The sequence below is a fragment of the Salvelinus alpinus genome, chromosome 5, assembly GCF_045679555.1.
Source record: "Salvelinus alpinus chromosome 5, SLU_Salpinus.1, whole genome shotgun sequence".
In the NCBI taxonomy this organism is placed as follows: Eukaryota; Metazoa; Chordata; class Actinopteri; order Salmoniformes; family Salmonidae; genus Salvelinus; species Salvelinus alpinus.
This window is the reverse complement of record NC_092090.1, coordinates 22,227,049-22,246,118: the sequence shown is the minus strand read 5'-3', so window position 1 is coordinate 22,246,118 and position 19,070 is coordinate 22,227,049. Positions and strand designations below refer to the sequence as shown.

At 44.3% G+C, this 19,070-nt stretch overlaps 1 protein-coding gene across 2 annotated transcripts in view; it reads left to right on the top strand.

The window, feature by feature from the left end:
• Positions 1-17,864, top strand: part of LOC139575738 (secretogranin-3-like) — a 38,105-nt gene extending 20,241 nt beyond the window's left edge. For both annotated transcript variants that reach the window (XM_071400981.1, XM_071400982.1), the window contains 4 exons: positions 394-477; positions 2,712-2,825; positions 3,631-3,720; positions 16,137-17,864. In XM_071400981.1, the coding sequence (XP_071257082.1) occupies positions 394-477; positions 2,712-2,825; positions 3,631-3,720; positions 16,137-16,255 (407 nt within the window). In that variant the 3' untranslated portion in view covers positions 16,256-17,864. The remainder of the gene's footprint in view (positions 1-393; positions 478-2,711; positions 2,826-3,630; positions 3,721-16,136) is intronic.
• The last annotated feature ends 1,206 nt before the right edge of the window (positions 17,865-19,070 follow it).

The following is a 19,070-nucleotide window of genomic DNA, read 5'->3' as shown; positions in this document are numbered from 1 at the left end:
CCCTCATAGTATAATGAGTGGTGTTCTGGAATCAGAACCCTCATAGTATAATGAGTGGTGTTCTGGAATCAGAACCCTCATAGTATAATGAGTGGTGTTCTGGAATCAGAACCCTCATAGTATAATGAGTGGTGTTCTTGAATGAAAAAGTGGAAAGAGAGAGGGAACGATAGAGACATGGGAGTGTAGAAGAGATAGGAAAGAAAGAGAGGAACAGAAATAGATAATATAGTAAATAATGGGTAGTGCTGTGGAAAAAGAGGAGAGAGGTAGACCAGGGGAGAGCTAGAAGGAAGGAAAAAGTGGAACGTATAAATAGAGAATATAGATTGTATACTGAATGAGTGGTGTTGTGGAGACCTGTCTAACCTCTATATGTCTATCCTCCTGTAGAGAACCTGGATGCTATGATCGCTCTGCAGACCAAGAATAAGCTGGGGAAAACACTGGGGATCCCTGGCATCATCCCTCCTACAGGTAAATATCACTCAGTCAGTTGGTATCCGTGGCATCATCCCTCCTACAGGTAAATATCACCCAGTCAGTTGGGATCCCTGGCATCATCCCTCCTACAGGTAAATATCACCCAGTCAGTTGGGATCCCTGGCATCATCCTTCCTACAGGTAAATATCACCCAGTCGGTGGGGATCCCTGGCATCATCCCTCCTACAGGTAAATATCACCCAGTCAGTTGGGATCCCTGGCATCATCCTTCCTACAGGTAAATATCACCCAGTCAGTTGGGATCCCTGGCATCATCCCTCCTACAGGTAAATATCACCCAGTCAGTTGGGATCCCTGGCATCATCCCTCCTACAGGTAAATATCACCCAGTCAGTTGGGATCCCTGGCATCATCCTTCCTACAGGTAAATATCACCCAGTCAGTGGGGATTCCTGGCATCATCCCTCCTACAGGTAAATATCACCCAGTCAGTTGGGATCCCTGGCATCATCCTTCCTACAGGTAAATATCACCCAGTCAGTTGGGATCCCTGGCATCATCCCTCCAACAGGTAAATATCACCCAGTCAGTTGCGATCCCTGGCATCATCCTTCCTACAGGTAAATATCACCCAGTCAGTTGGGATCCCTGGCATCATCCCTCCTACAGGTAAATATCACCCAGTCAGTTGGGATCCCTGGCATCATCGCTCCTACAGGTAAATATCACCCAGTCAGTGGGGATCCCTGGCATCATCCTTCCTACAGGTAAATATCACCCAGTCAGTTGGGATCCCTGGCATCATCCCTCCTACAGGTAAATATCACCCAGTCAGTGGGGATCCCTGGCATCATCCCTCCTACAGGTAAATATCACCCAGTCAGTTGGGATCCCTGGCATCATCCCTCCTACAGGTAAATATCACCCAGTCAGTGGGGATCCCTGGCATCATCCCTCCTACAGGTAAATATCACCCAGTCAGTGGGGATCCCTGGCATCATCCTTCCTACAGGTAAATATCACCCAGTCAGGCGTGGTGTGGTGAGGTTAGGTGTGGTGGGGTTGGGTGGGGTGAGGTTGTGTGTGGTGGGGTTGGGTTGGGGTGTGGTGGAGTTGGGTTGGGTGTGGTGGAGTTGGGTTGGGTGTTGTTTGGTTGGGTGTGGTGGGGTTGGGTTGGGTGTGGCGTGGCGTGGCGTGGTGGGGTTGGGTTAGGTGTGGTGGGGTTGGGTGTGGCGTGGTGGGGTTAGGTGTGGTGGAGTTGGGTTGGGTTGGGTGGGGTTAGGTTGGGTGTGGTGGGGTGGGGTTAGGTGGGGTTAGGTGTGGTTAGGTTGGGTTGTGTGGGGTGAGGTTGGTTGTGGTGGGGTTGGGTGTGGTGGTCTGGGGTTGGGTTGGGTGTGGTGAGGTGAGGTTAGGTTGGGTTGGGTGTGGTGAGGTGGGGTGGGGTGGGGTTGGGTTGGGTTGATTTGATTTGGGTTGGGTGTGGTGGGGTTGGGTGTGGTGTGGTGAGGTTAGGTTAGGTTGGGTGTGGTGAGGTGAGGTTGGGTTGGGTTGGGTGGGGTGGGGTGAGGTTGGGTTGTGTGAGGTTGGGTTGGATGGGGTTGGGTGGGGTGGGGTGAGGTTAGGTTGGGTTGGGTGAGGTTAGGTTGGGTGGGGTGAGGTGAGGTTGGGTGGGGTGAGGTTAGGTTGGGTTGGGTGTGGTGGGGTGGGGTTAGGTTGGGGGGGTGGGTAGGGTGGGGTTAGGTTGGGTGTGGTGTGGTGTGGTGGGGTTAGGTTGGGTGGGGTGAGGTTAGGTTAGGTTGGATGTGGTGGGGTGGGGTGGGGTTAGGTTAGGTTAGGGGGGTGGGTAGGGTGGGGTTAGGTTGGGTGTGGTGTGGTGTGGTGGGGTTAGGTTGGGTGTGGTGTGGTGGGGTTAGGTTAGGTTGGGGTGGGTAGGGTGGGGTTAGGTTGGGTGTGGTTTGGTGTGGTGGGGTTAGGTTGGGTGTGGTGGGGTTAGGTTGGGGTGGGTAGGGTGGGGTTAGGTTGGGTTGGGTTGGGTGTGGTGTGGTGGGGTTGGGTTGGGTGTGGTTGGGTGTGGTGGGGTTAGGTTATGCTGGGTGGGTAGGTAGGGTGGGGTTAGGTTATGCTTTAGGTTGGGTGTGGTCTGGTGGGGTTAGGTTAGGTTGGGTGTCGTTGGGTGTGGTGTGGTGGGGTGGGGTTGAGTTGAGTTGGGTTCAGTCGGGTTGAGTTTGGTTGGTGGTAACTGTCTGTTGTTGTGTTGGTGTGGCAGGGAAGACCCCAGAAGACGATGACAACACCAAGGCAGAGGCGGCCAAGATGCAAAAGGAGTATGAGAACCTGAAAGACTCAACCAAGGAAGAAGCGCCGTCCACTGAGGCCAGAGGCGAGTTCAAGAAGGATTCTGTTTGCAGCGAACATGTTACCAGAGTAACAATTTCAGTTGAACAATTTTAATTAACCACTTGAAGGACCCTCACAAGTTCGGCATTCTGTGTGTATATGACATTCTTATAGCAGCCATTTTGGTGCTAGATGTTGATATAGTAATGTACTAACTGAGGTCCGTTCAACAAGGGAAATAGTTTGCGAGCGTTGGATAGCGTTAGCTAATACATGTCCATTTGTTTTGTGTTAGCTGCGACCGTTCGCTAATGTTAACGAACAGTCTGAGAAGATAGTGTGTGGCAAACGTAAGTCTCTGTTTCGTGTCTAAACTGACGCTAAAAATAATCAAGGGACCATGTAGACTTTCTACTATATTTAGTCATTTTCAGTTTGAATTTTGTTGCTAAAAAGACAGTAATCCTTACAAAAAGTATCAGTTTGATGTTTCAGCGTAACATTTTGAAATGTTCATTAAAACCTAGTTGGAACCTCGTATTTCCCACTTGCGAGGAGCATTTGAGGGCAACATGAGACTGTAATTAATATAGACCCAAAATACCTGCTATAAGACTGTAATATAGACCCAAAATGAAAGCCACCTAAATAGTAGAAACTATTTCGATATCGGCCTGGGATTGAAAGGCTGTGAAGACAGAAAAGTGTATCCCATCACAACTGACAATTATCTTTCTCCCTCTCTCTTTCTGTCTCTCTTTCTCCCTTTCTCTCGCTCGCTCTTTCTCTCTCTCTCTCTCTCTCTCTCTCTCTCTCTCTCTCTTTCTTTCTTTCTTTCTTTCTTTTAGATCACCCAGGCAAGTCTGAGATCTACTTGGAAGCCATCAGGAAGAATATTGAGTGGCTGAAGAAGCACAACAAAGACGAGGGCAAAGACGGTAAGACAACTATAGAGAAGAGAGAAAGAAAGAGAGAGAGAAAGAGAGAGTGAGTTGCACATTTCTAAAACACCGTACATAGCTGATAATATAACACTTGTCTATCTTTTTAAACCTTTTTGAGTTCAATATCTACTGTTAAATTCGAATCATTTTTTGTTGATATTGTTTTGTGTCTGCTCACTTTTGTTTATTGTTTATTTCACTTGCTTTGGCAATGTTAACACGTTTCCCATGCCAATAAAGCCCCTTGAATTGAGAGAGAGAGACAGACAGACAGATTCTTGTCTGTCTGGTATAGGATTGGTGTTGGGGTCAACAGGGCTGGCTGCTGTCCTATATGCTGTACGTAGAGTCTGTCTGGAGAATCTATACAATCTCTGTAGGACCCAAACAGTCCCTTTGTTCAGTGTACAGTTTCAGCTAAAGTAACGTTCCAACATTAGTACACACATACACACACTCACACACACATACACACACGCCCACCCTCCCCTCCTACTGTAAACTGTGTCTGGTCAGAGATAAGTCTGTAGCGACACACTGAAGAATAGTTCAATTAAAGTCTGCTTTGTCCTGCTGGATTTGCAATTAAAATAAGCGTGGTGGGTGATGCGTTACCCCCACACCTCATGAATATGGATAAGGCTTGGCATGCTTCCCAAATGGCACATTATTCCCTTTATAGTGCACTACTGGCACTACTATGGGCCCTGGTCAAAAGTAGTGCACTCCATAGGGAATAGGATGCCATTTGGAACTGGGACACAGACTTGATGAGTCTGCTGCCCTAATTACTGGGATGTGATGTGTGTGTGCATGTGTGTGTGTGTGTGTATCCACTCCCAGTTACCCTCATCAACCCTCACAGCAGAGGACCCAGACCAGAACATTTCCTGGTTATGACACTGCAACTTTCAGCCATTGTTTCATTTACTTAATGTAATACTGTAGACATACACTGGTCAATAAGAGTGAAGCTGATTCGGTCAGCCAAGTGTTACGTCAGTTCCCATTGGTGGTTAATTGAGTAGAAGACTATGAAATGTTAATGAGGGTAGTCTATGCATTGTTATGAGACCAGCCCAGTCCAACTGTCTGGTGTGGAGGACCACTGGGACCTCCTAAATAACCAATCAGCTGTCTATTGTACAGCCATAAATACAGACACTTAGATATAGTTTGTTGTTATATTGGAGGTATAATTAGTTATAGATATGTTTAGGATTTTCTTATGGTGAGTGTATTTTCTCTCTCCTGAGTGTACTGTCCAGTGTACTGTCCAGGGAGCGTTTTTATCAATCATCTAAGAATACGATTACATGGACAGGGAAAAAGTACTCCTACCCTGAGACGGTTGATACATCTCCTCTCTATATATACAGTATACTCTCCTCTTTTGGCTGTGTGTCTTTGCAGGTCCTTCTCTCTCCTTTTCTCTATCCTCTATCCCCCCTCTCTCTCTCTCTCTCTCTCTCTCTCTCTCTCTCTCTCTCTCTCTCTCTCTCTCTCTCTCTCTCTCTCTCTCTCTCTCTCTCTCTCTCTCTCTCTCTCTCTCTCTCTCTCTATCCTCTCTCTCTCTCTCTCTCTCTCTCTCTCTCTCTCTCTCTCTCTCTCTCTCTCTCTCTCTCTCTCTCTCTCTCTCTCTCTCTCTCTCTCTCTCTCTCTCTCTCTCTCTCTCCTCTATCCTCTCTCTCTCTCTCTCTCCTCTATCCTCTCTCTCTCTCTCTCTCCTCTCCTCTGTCTCTTCTCTCTCCTCTCTCTCTCTTCTCTCTCCTCTCCTGTCTCTCTCCTCTGTCTCTTCTCTCTCTCTCTCGCTCTCTCTCTCTCTCTCTCTCTCTCTCTCTCTCTCTCTCTCTCTCTCTCTCTCTCTCTCTCTCTCCTCTCTCTTCTCTCTCCTGTCTCTCTCCTCTGTCTCTTCTCTCTCTCTCTCTCTCTCTCTCTCTCTCTCTCTCTCTCTCTCAATTCAATTCAATTCAAGGGGCTTTATTGGCATGGGAAACATGTGTTAACATTGCCAAAGCAAATGAGGTAGACAATACACAAAAGTGAAACAAACAAAAGGAATTAACAGTAAACATTACACATACAGAAGTTTCAAAACAATAAAGACATTATGAGTGTCATATTAAATATATACAGTGTTGTAACAATGTACAAATGGTTAAAGCACACAAGTTAAAATAAGTAAGCATAAATATGGGTTGTATTTACAATGGTGTTTGTTCTTCACTGGTTGCCCTTTTCTTGTGGCAACAGGTCACAAATCTTGCTGCTGTGATGGCACACTGTGGAATTTCACCCAGTAGATATGGGAGTTTATCAAAATTGGATTTGTTTTTGAATTCTTTGTGGATCTGTGTGATCTGAGGGAAATATGTGTCTCTAATATGGTCATACATTGGGCAGGAGGTTAGGAAGTGCAGCTCGGTTTCCACCTCATTTTGTGGGCAATGTGCACATAGCCTGTCTTCTCTTGAGAGCCATGTCTGCCTACGGCGGCCTTTCTCAATAGCAAGGCTATGCTCACTGAGTCTGTACATAGTCAAAGCTTTCCTTAAGTTTGGGTCAGTCACAGTGGTCAGGTATTCTGCCACTGTGTACTCTCTGTTTAGGGCCAAATAGCATTCTAGTTTGCTCTGTTTTTTTGTTAATTCTTTCCAATGTGTCAAGTAATTATCTTTTTGTTTTCTCATGATTTGGTTGGGTCTAATTGTGCTGTTGTCCTGGGGCTTTGTGGGGTGTGTTTGTGTTTGTGAACAGAGCCCTAGGACCAGTTTGCTTAGGGGACTCTTCTCCAGGTTCATCTCTCTGTAGGTGATGGCTTTGTTATGGAAGGTTTGGGAATCGCTTCCTTTTAGGTGGTTGTAGAATTTAACGGCTCTTTTCTGGATTTTGATAATTAGTGGGTATCGGCCTAATTCTGCTCTGCATGCATTATTTGGTGTTCTGCGTTGTACACGGAGGATATTTTTGCAGAATTCTGCATGCAGAGTCTCAATTTGGTGTTTGCCCCATTTTGTGAAATCTTGGTTGGTGAGCGGACCCCAGACCTCACAACCATAAAGGGCAATGGGCTCTATGACTGATTCAAGTATTTTTAGCCAGATCCTAATCGGTATGTTGAAATTTATGTTCCTTTTGATGGCATAGAATGCCCTTCTTGCCTTGTCTCTCAGATCGTTCACAGCTTTGTGGAAGTTACCTGTGGTGCTGATGTTTAGGCCGAGGTATGTATAGTTTTTTGTGTGCTCTAGGGCAACGGTGTCTAGATGGAATTTGTGGTCCTGGCTACCCATACATCTCCATTTTGGATAGATAATTCTTCGTGTTGTTGTTTGTTTAGTGTTTTCCAATTTTCCCAGAATTGGTTAGAGTCTATGGATTCTTCAATTACATTGAGCTGATTTCTGACGTGCTGTTTCCTTCTTTTTCTGTATTGTTTTAGTGATTCACCATAGTGAAGGCGTAGACTCAGGTTTTCCGGGTCTCTATGTTTTTGGTTGGACAGGTTTCTCAATTTCTTTCTTAGGTTGTTGCATTCTTCATCAAACCATTTGTCATTGTTGTTCATTTTCTTCGGTTTTCTATTTGAGATTTTTAGATTTGATAGGGAAGCTGAGAGGTCAAATATACTGTTAAGATTTTCTACTGCCAAGTTTACACCTTCACTATTGCAGTGGAACGTTTTACCCAGGAAGTTGTCTAAAAGGGATTGGATTTGCTGTTGCCTAATTGTTTTTTGGTAGGTTTCCAAACTGCATTCCTTCCATCTATAGCATTTCTTAATGTTACTCAGTTCCTTTGGCTTTGATGCCTCATGATTGAGTATTGCTCTGTTCAAGTAGACTGTAATTTTGCTGTGATCTGATAGGGGTGTCAGTGGGCTGACTGTGAACGCTCTGAGAGACTCTGGGTTGAGGTCAGTGATAAAGTAGTCTACAGTGCTACTGCCAAGAGATGAGCTATAGGTGTACCTACCATAGGAGTCCCCTCGAAGCCTACCATTGACTATGTACATACCCAGCGTGCGACAGAGCTGCAGGAGTTGTGACCCGTTTTTGTTGGTTATGTTGTCATAGTTATGCCTAGGGGGGCATATGGGGGAGGGAATGCTGTCACCTGCACTCTCTCTCTCCTCTCTCTCCTCTCTCAATTCAATTCAATTCAATTCAAGGGGCTTTATTGGCATGGGAAACATGTGTTAACATTGCAAAAGCAAGTGAGGTAGATAATATACAAAAGTGAAATAAACAATACAAATTAACAGTAAACATTACACATACAAAAGTTTCAAAACAAAAAAGACATTACAAATGTCATATTATATATATACTCTCTTCTATCTTCTCTCCTATCTCCCCTGTCTCTTCTCTCTCCTCGCTCTTCTCACTCCTCTCTCTCCTCTCAGCGAGACTGAAATAGCTGCATTTTGGAGCTGCCTTACTCAACTGTACCAAAACAACAATACAATGGGAAAGTGACAATACAATGGGAAAGTGACAATACAATGGGAAAGTGACAATACAATGGGAAAGTGACAATACAATGGGAAAGTGACAATACAATGGGAAAGTGACAATACAATGGGAAAGTGACAATACAATGGGAAAGTGACAATACAATAGGAAAGTGACAGTGTATGCTTTATTAGATCAAGCAATTTAAAAATATATATATATTTTTACCCCCCTTTTCTGCCCAATTACGATCTTGTCTCATCGCTGCAACTGCCCAACAGGCTCGGGAGGTGAATGTCGAGTCATGCATCCTCTGAAACATAACGCGCCAAACTGCACTTCTTAACACCCACCCACTTAACCTGGAAGTCAGCCGCACCAATGTGTCGAAAGAAACACCGTTCAACTGATGACCGAGGTCAGCCTGCAGGCGCCCGGCCCACCACAAGGAGTTGCTAGAGCGCGTTGAGCCAAGTAAAGCCCCCCCGGCCAAACCCTCCCCTCACCCGGATAACGCTGGTGCACCGCCCTATGGGACTCCCGATCACAGCTGGTGGTGATATAGCCTGGGATCGAATCCGGGTCTGTAGTGACGCATCTAGCACTGTGATGCAGTACCTTAGACCGCCTCGCCAGTCGGGAGGCCCATAAAATTGTTTTCTAACTGATATGATGCAGTATATTGTTGTGACATGAAATGACAGAATTGCATGAAAATTTTGGTGGGGCCTCGTCCCACCTGCCCTACGTAATGCATTGTCACTGTGTGTGTGTGTGTGTGTGTGTGTGTGTGTGTGTGTGTGTGTGTGTGTGTGTGTGTGTGTGTGTGTGTGTGTGTGTGTGTGTGTGTGTGTGTGTGTGTGTGTGTGTGTGTGTGTGTGTGTGTGTGTGTGTGTGTGTAAAGTGCAGGTCTCCTCTCTGTACCCATTGGGGTTGATTAGTATGCCAGTCAGGCAGTCCGGTGGGTGTCTGGGAAGAGAGGGGCCTCTCGTCCTTACTGGTGTCAGAGAGGAGACATCTGACGGGGAGGTAATAGAGAGAGTCAGGGCCCTGTCAACATGGAGCTACTCATAGAGGAAAACACACACTATCACACACACAGTAGGAAACAGGTTTCACTTCCTGTTTGAGTATGCCAGTGAGCTTTCCTCAGGTACTGACACTGTTGTGTTATTCACCAGAAGATCTATTCACCCAGATATGATCACTTTTGGAAATGAGTTATGAAGTCACTCAAAAGTCCCGTGAACAGTTTGTCATGTGTAGAAAACGGTTTGTAATGTGTAGGGAACGGTTTGTAATGTGTAGGGAACAGTTTAATGTGTAGGGAACAGATTGTAATGCGTAGGGAACAGATTGTAATGTGTAGGGAACAGATTGTAATGTGTAGGGAACGGTTTGTAATGTGTAGGGAACGGTTTGTAATGTGTAGGGAACGGTTTGTAATGTGTAGGGAACGGTTTGTAATGTGTAGGGAACGGTTTGTAATGTGTAGGGAACGGTTTGTAATGTGTAGGGAACAGATTGTAATGTGTAGGGAACAGTTTGTAATGTGTAGGGAACAGTTTGTAATGTGTAGGGAACAGGTTGTAATGTGTAGGGAACGGTTTGTAATGTGTAGGGAACGGTTTGTAATGTGTAGGGAACGGTTTGTAATGTGTAGGGAACGGTTTGTAATGTGTAGGGAACAGTTTGTAATGTGTAGGGAACAGTTTGTAATGTGTAGGGAACGGTTTATAATGTGTAGGGAACAGATTGTAATGTGTAGGGAACAGATTGTAATGTGTAGGGAACAGATTGTAATGTGTAGGGAACAGATTGTAATGTGTAGGGAACGGTTTGTAATGTGTAGGGAACGGTTTGTAATGTGTCGGGAACAGATTGTAATGTGTAGGGGACAGATTGTAATGTGTAGGGAACAGTTTGTAATGTGTAGGGAACGGTTTGTAATGTGTAGGGAACGGTTTGTAATGTGTAGGGAACTGTTTGTAATGTGTAGGGAACGGTTTGTAATGTGTAGGGAACGGTTTGTAATGTGTAGGGAACGGTTTGTAATGTGTAGGGAATGGTTTGTAATGTGTAGGGAACGGTTTGTAATGTGTAGGGAACGGTTTGTAATGTGTAGGGAACGGTTTGTAATGTGTAGGGAACGGTTTGTAATGTGTAGGGAACGGTTTGTAATGTGTAGGGAACGGTTTGTAATGTGTAGGGAACAGTTTGTAATGTGTAGGGAATGGTTTGTAAATGGTGTACTGGTCCAGGACCATGCTTAATCTGTGTCTGGGAAACCAGCCTATAGTGTATAATAGAGCATCTAGGTTAGCCACAGATATTATAGTGGATGTTTTGATGTGTTTCTGTATCATTTGTATATTGTAAGCACAATGTACTGAGTGACATTATAATGAATTATGGAAATATCAGCTCAACGCAGGCTTTTATTTAAAACCCATTAGGTTTGTTTTGTCTGTCTCTCTTTGTCTCTCTCTCTCTCACTCTATCTCTCTCTCTCTCTTTGTCTGTCTCTCTCGCTCTATCTCTGTCTCTCTCTCTCTCTCTCTTTGTCTGTCTCTCTCGCTCTATCTCTGTCTCTCTCTCTCTCTCTTTGTCTGTCTCTCTCGCTCTATCTCTGTCTCTCTCTCTCTCTCTCAATTCAATTCAATTCAATTCAAGGGGCTTTATTGGCATGGGAAACATGTGTTAACATTGCCAAAGCAAGTGAGGTAGATATTATATAAAAGTGAAATAAACAATACAAATTAACAGTAAACATTACACATACAGAAGTTTCAAAACAATAAAGACATTACAAAATGTTATATTATATATATACAGTGTTGTAACAATGTACAAATGGTTAAAGCACACAAGTTAAAATAAATAAGCATAAATATGGGTTGTATTTACAATGGTGTTTGTTCTTCACTGGTTGCCCTTTTCTTGTGGCAACAGGTCACAAATCTTGCTGCTGTGATGGCACACTGTGGAATTTCTCCCAGTAGATATGGGAGTTTATCAAAATTGGATTTGTTTTCAAATTCTTTGTGGATCTGTGTAATCTGAGGGAAATATGTCTCTCTAATATGGTCATACATTGGGCAGGAGGTTAGGAAGTGCAGCTCAGTTTCCACCTCATTTTGTGGGCAGTGTGCACATAGCCTGTCTTCTCTTGAGAGCCATGTCTGCCTACGGCGGCCTTTCTCAATAGCAAGGCTATGCTCACTGAGTCTGTACATAGTCAAAGCTTTCCTTAAGTTTGGGTCAGTCACAGTGGTCAGGTATTCTGCCACTGTGTGCTCTCTGTTTAGGGCCAAATAGCATTCTAGTTTGCTCTGTTTTTTTGTTAATTATCTTTTTGTTTTCTCATGATTTGGTTGGGTCTAATTGTGCTGTTGTCCTGGGGCTCTGTGGGGTGTGTTTGTGTTTGTGAACAGAGCCCTAGGACCAGCTTGCTTAGGGGACTCTTCTCCAGGTTCATCTCTCTGTAGGTGATGGCTTTGTTATGGAAGGTTTGGGAATCGCTTCCTTTTAGGTGGTTGTAGAATTTAACGGCTCTTTTCTGGATTTTGATAATTAGTGGGTATCGGCCTAATTCTGCTCTGCATGCATTATTTGGTGTTCTACGTTGTACACGGAGGATATTTTTGCAGAATTCTGCATGCAGAGTCTCAATTTGGTGTTTGTCCCATTTTGTGAAATCTTGGTTGGTGAGCGGACCCCAGACCTCACAACCATAAAGGGCAATGGGCTCTATGACTGATTCAAGTATTTTTAGCCAGATCCTAATTGGTATGTTGAAATTTATGTTCCTTTTGATGGCATAGAAGGCCCTTCTTGCCTTGTCTCTCAGATCGTTCACAGCTTTGTGGAAGTTACCTGTGGTGCTGATGTTTAGGCCGAGGTATGTATAGTTTTTTGTGTGCTCTAGGGCAACGGTGTCTAGATGGAATTTGTGGTCCTGGTGACTGGACCTTTTTTGGAACACCATTATTTTGGTCTTACTGAGATTTACTGTCAGGGCCCAGGTCTGACAGAATCTGTGCAGAAGATCTAGGTGCTGCTGTAGGCCCTCCTTGGTTGGTGACAGAAGCACCAGATCATCAGCAAACAGTAGACATTCTCTCTCTTTGTCTGTCTCTCTCGCTCTATCTCTGTCTCTCTCTCTCTCTTTGTCTGTCTCTCTTTGTCTGTTTCTCTCGCTCTATCTCTGTCTCTCTCTCTCTTTGTCTCTCTCTCTCTATCTCTGTCTCTCTCTCTTTGTCTGTCTCTCTCGCTCTATCTCTGTCTCTCTCTCTCTCTTTGTCTGTCTCTCTCGCTCTATCTCTGTCTCTCTCTCTCTTTGTCTGTCTCTCTCGCTCTATCTCTGTCTCTCTATCTCTATCTCTCTCTCTCTTTGTCTGTCTCTGTCTCTCTATCTCTGTCTCTCTCTCTTTGTCTCTCTCTCGCTCTCTATCTCTCTCTCTCTCTCTCTCTCTCTGCTCTCTCTCTGTCTCTCTCTCTCTTTGTCTGTCTCTCTCGCTCTATCTCTGTCTCTCTCTCTCTCTTTGTCTGTCTCTCTTTGTCTGTCTCTCTCGCTCTATCTCTGTCTCTCTCTCTGTCTCTCTCTCTCTCTCTGTTCAGTACAGCTGGGGGACAACATTACACAGTCATAGAAACAGAGTGGTCGCCTGGGTAACACACCACTTACTGTATTTACCCTGGCCCAGCTCCTTCCATTAGAGATGGAAGTGTGTGTGTGTGTGTGTGTGTGTGTGTGTGTGTGTGTGTGTGTGTGTGTGTGTGTGTGTGTGTGTGTGTGTGTGTGTGTGTGTGTGTGTGTGTGTGTGTGTGTGTGTGTGTGTGTGTGTGTGTGTGTGTGTGTGTGTGTGTGTGTGTGTGTGTGCATGCTAGCGTACATGTGTGGTGTTCTAGGCAGTGGTACAGGGTGGCTCTCTGTCAGTACATACTGTAGTTAGAGGAACAGATGGACAGTTATCTGTCAGTACATACTGTAGCTAGAGGAACAGATGAACAGTTCTCTGTCAGTACATACTGTAGCTAGAGGAACAGATGGACAGTTCTCTGTCAGTACATACTGTAGCTAGAGGAACAGATGGACAGTTCTCTGTCAGTACATACTGTAGCTAGAGGAACAGATGGACAGTTCTCTGTCAGTACATACTGTAGCTAGAGGAACAGATGGACAGTTCTCTGTCAGTACATACTGTAGCTAGAGGAACAGATGAACAGTTCTCTGTCAGTACATACTGTAGCTAGAGGAACAGATGGACAGTTCTCTGTCAGTACATACTGTAGCTAGAGGAACAGATGGACAGTTCTCTGTCAGTACATACTGTAGCTAGAGGAACAGATGGACAGTTCTCTGTCAGTACATACTGTAGCTAGAGGAACAGATGGACAGTTCTCTGTCAGTACATACTGTAGCTAGAGGAACAGATGGACAGTTCAGTCAGTACATACTGTAGCTAGAGGAACAGATGAACAGTTCTCTGTCAGTACATACTGTAGCTAGAGGAACAGATGGACAGTTCTGTCAGTACATACTGTAGCTAGAGGAACAGATGAACAGTTCTCTGTCAGTACATACTGTAGCTAGAGGAACAGATGGACAGTTCTGTCAGTACATACCGTATTTAGAGGAACAGATGGACAGTTCTCTGTCAGTACATACTGTAGCTAGAGGAACAGATGGACAGTTCTCAGTCAGTACATACTGTAGCTAGAGGAACAGATGAACAGTTCTCTGTCAGTACATACTGTAGCTAGAGGAACAGATGTAAAGTTCTCTGTCAGTACATACTGTAGCTAGAGGAACAGATGGACAGTTCTCTGTCAGTACATACTGTAGCTAGAGGAACAGATGAACAGTTCTCTGTCAGTACATACTGTAGCTAGAGGAACAGATGGACAGTTCTCTGTCAGTACATACTGTAGCTAGAGGAACAGATGAACAGTTCTCTGTCAGTACATACTGTAGCTAGAGGAACAGATGAACAGTTCTCTGTCAGTACATACTGTAGCCAGAGGAACAGATGAACAGTTCTCTGTCAGTACATACTGTAGCTAGAGGAACAGATGAACAGTTCTCTGTCAGTACATACTGTAGCTAGAGGAACAGATGAACAGTTCTCTGTCAGTACATACTGTAGCTAGAGGAACAGATGGACAGTTCTCTGTCAGTACATACTGTAGCTAGAGGAACAGATGAACAGTTCTCTGTCAGTACATACTGTAGCTAGAGGAACAGATGGACAGTTCTCTGTCAGTACATACTGTAGCTAGAGGAACAGATGGACAGTTCAGTCAGTACATACTGTAGCTAGAGGAACAGATGGACAGTTCAGTCAGTACATACTGTAGCTAGAGGAACAGATGGACAGTTCTCTGTCAGTACATACTGTAGCTAGAGGAACAGATGGACAGTTCAGTCAGTACATACTGTAGCTAGAGGAACAGATGGACAGTTCTCTGTCAGTACATACTGTAGCTAGAGGAACAGATGGACAGTTCTCTGTCAGTACATACTGTAGCTAGAGGAACAGATGGACAGTTCTCTGTCAGTACATACTGTAGCTAGAGGAACAGATGGACAGTTCTCTGTCAGTACATACTGTAGCTAGAGGAACAGGTGGACAGTTCTGTCAGTACATACTGTAGCTAGAGGAACAGATGGACAGTTCTCTGTCAGTACATACTGTAGCTAGAGGAACAGATGAACAGTTCTCTGTCAGTACATACTGTAGCTAGAGGAACAGATGGACAGTTCTCTGTCAGTACATACTGTAGCTAGAGGAACAGATGAACAGTTCTCTGTCAGTACATACTGTAGCTAGAGGAACAGATGGACAGTTCTCTGTCAGTACATACTGTAGCTAGAGGAACAGATGAACAGTTCTCTGTCAGTACATACTGTAGCTAGAGGAACAGATTGACAGTTCTCTGTCAGTACATACTGTAGCTAGAGGAACAGATTGACAGTTGTCTGTCAGTACATACTGTAGCTAGAGGAACAGATGGACAGTTCTCTGTCAGTACATACTGTAGCTAGAGGAACAGATGGACAGTTCTCTGTCAGTACATACTGTAGCTAGAGGAACAGATGGACAGTTCTCTGTCAGTACATACTGTAGCTAGAGGAACAGATGGACAGTTCTCTGTCAGTACATACTGTAGCTAGAGGAACAGATGGACAGTTCTCTGTCAGTACATACTGTAGCCAGAGGAACAGATGAACAGTTCTCTGTCAGTACATACTGTAGCTAGAGGAACAGATGAACAGTTCTCTCTGCTTGACTCCATATGACCATCATTATCACAACCTCCCCCACACTCCTCCTCCACACTCCTCCCTCCTCCTCCACACTCCTCCTCCACACTCCTCCCTCCTCCCCCACACTCCTCCTCCACACTCCTCCCTCCTCCTCCACACTCCTCCTCCACACTCCTCCCTCCTCCTCCACACTCCTCCTCCACACTCCTCCCTCCTCCCCCACACTCCTCCTCCCAGCTCCTACCCCTTCTATGTACACTTACATATATATTCTATAGTGTCTTGATAGGATGCTGATCCTTTATCAGATAAATGATTGTTTGAACACCAACAAAAGTACTTGTTGTGAAAGCACCTGGCTCTCATCTACGGCTTCTTAAACACCACACCAGTAGAAATACCCTTTTTCAAGCTGAAAGACGATGGCCAGAGCTTACTCATGATGTTGCATAACCATTTAAATCAATAAATCATTGTTATAGTTAAAGTATGATATATTTGGGTTTAAGATGTCAAATCCGAACTGCGCACTTCGGACAAATCTGTGTGAATGCAGTGTCTTTTCCTATGATATGACATGGTCATTATTTTCAGCCTACGTTTCGTTTCAGGATTTACACAATCCTAGGTCACATTTTTCCAGATTAGATTGTAATCTGTCTCTATCCTTGTGTGTCTTATTCCAGATTACGACCTGTCCAAATTGAGGGACTTCATGGACCAACAAGTGGACTCCTACATTGACAAGGGCATCATCGAGAAGGGTGAGGGAGAGACCATCAAGAGGATCTACGGCAGCCTGTAACCTTCGACCAACCTTCAAATAACCTACGACCAACCTTCAAACACCTACGACCAACCTTCAAACACCTACGACCAACCTTCAAACACCTACGACCAACCTTCAAACACCTACGACCAACCTTCAAACACCTACGACCAACCTTCAAACACCTACGACCAACCTTCAAACACCTACGACCAACCTTCAAACACCTACGACCAACCTTCAAACACCTACGACCAACCTTCAAAAAACCTAATGGAAATGTATGACGATTGATAAACCTATGATAAACTTATGAATAGGGCCTAGAGTTGTTCCTGTTCTGGTAACATGATTTGGAAAAACTCCTGGCTTTACGACTCACTCACACTGAGCAGAATCCAAACTTGACAAGATGATCCCTGAAAGTAACTGACTCTGATTTTGGTGTGAATTCTTGCCTTGATGTCAGTGGGAGTTTGGTGGGAAAGTTTGAGTTCAGCGAGTGGATCTCAAGTTAGGATTCGGCCTCTATGAGATGAAAGGTATGACCTTTATGTATTAAAAAGAAACTGTTTAGGCAAAAACATATTGTATTTGACATTTCCAGAAAGCTGGAATGCAATAATGGTAATATTATCACTGAAAGTATATATTCAACTATACAGCTAGAAAACAATCAGCAATAGTCCGATGTCACTGAATGGCACTGACTCGATTGGGAAGGGGAAATACAATAGTTATTCTGTCAAATCAACTGACTGACTGATCTAATTTACTAGATGACAGCTTTGACTACCTTGAGGAGTGAAATGTTGACCTACTGAGGGGGATGAGTGTTCAACCATCCCAATGGACACACACTGGTTGACTCAACGTTGTTTCCACGTCATTACGTTGAACCAATTTGAAATAGACGTTGAATTGACGTCTGTGCCTAGTGGAAAGGTTGTATCCCAAATGGCATACTATTCCCTATTTAGTGCATTATTTTTGACTAGGCCCCATAGGGCTCTGGTTAAAAATAGTGCACTATATAGGAAGTAGGGTGCCATTTGGCACAGATATGGGTCTGATAGTAGAGTTCCAACTGTAGCTTTCTCATCGATTGCAGGTAATATGTATGTCTTTGCAATAGACTTTTGCAACAAGTACACATATATCTAAATGTATTCATTCTATGTAATCTGTCCTATCATATTCTAGTTTTTTTTTTCAATCCAGCATCAATGTAAAATCTATTGTATTAAGGCTTTTAACTCAACCAAAAACAGTTGTGTTGTTCAGTATCATTTCAGCCCTGTATGTCCATCCTCTCCTCTTTGTTCTGGGGTAATTCCTTTGGGGCCCTGCAGGGGGTCCTGTTTGTGTCATTTCCATCTATCTGATTTCTGCAAAATGGGTAGTAGTGGGAAGTTGCCTCTAGATGCTGATCGTGGATCAGTTGTACATTTTCCCCACTAATGGTAAAGGTTAGGATTGTGGGAGGACAAGCTGATCCTAGATCTGTCCCCACCTTCTATATGTCTCAGTATATTCAACATGTATACTACCACTCTAGAGACACAAAATTAAGTATTTTTAAATGTAAATATTTGTGATGTTTTTTCCAAAAATGTAAAAGCAATTAAAACATTGCCTTTCTTTATATGTGTAGTTGACTCCGGTAAAGAGAATATCAAAGGTTTCATCCCAAATGGCACCCTATTCCCTATAAAGTGCACTACTTCTGACCAGAGCCTTATGGGCCTTAATATGGAATAGGGTGCTATTTGGGATGCAAACGTTGTGTGCGACAATGTAGTTCCTCATGTTGCTACCTGACATTAAGAGGCAGGATTTTCAGCCAATATGGTTATTGATCGAGAGAGAGCTGATGCTACTAGAAGATATGAAGAAAGGCATAACTTTGAATATTGAGTGACATTCCAGATGATTCTCCGTATAGTTACATCTATCCTGTGATCCTATGGAAACACATGAAGCTGTTCAACATGTTCAACTCTTCTTTCTTGAAACATTCAACTATCAGAGGGGCGGGTAGCCAGAGGCCCAGGCTTCTCACCTTATAGTCCAGTCAACAAGATGAGATTTGGAAGGATGCCACACGAGACGAGAGGAGCGGAACTCAGTAAAATGTACAACGACATTCATCATCAACAAAAACAACTAGGCAACCAAGAGAAGTCTGTTTTAAAGTTGCATTTATTCATCCTCAAAAATCAAGAAAAAGCACATTAAAACTCAGCCATGGTTTAATTTGTACAGTATTTCACACACTTAAAAACAACAGCACATTCACACTTCAAAAAGAGCTTTCCCTTTATGTCACCAATGAATGCTTCTAAAAAGGTAAACAAAACATTTAAAAGGCTTCACCACCCCTCCCATCCACAGCTTCACCACCCCTCCCATCCACAGCTTCACCACCCCTCCCATCCACAGCTTCTGGTGAGAATTCAGTCGAGGGATACATCTAAAATGGCACCCCATTGTCTATGTATTACACTACTCTTGACCAAAACCCTACGGGCCCTGGTCAAAAGTAGTGAACCCTACGGGCCCTGGTCAAAAGTAGTGAACCCTACGGGCCCTGGTCAAAAGTAGTGAACCCTACGGGCCCTGGTCAAAAGTAGTGAACCCTACGGGCCCTGGTCAAAAGTAGTGAACCCTACGGGCCCTGGTCAAAAGTAGTGAACCCTACGGGCCCTGGTCAAAAGTAGTGAACCCTACGGGCCGGGGTCAAAAGTAGTGAACCCTACGGGCCCTGGTCAAAAGTAGTGCACTACATAGGGAATAGGGAGCCATTTGGGATGCACCCAATGTGGGGTATAAATAGGCTGCATTTATGGAC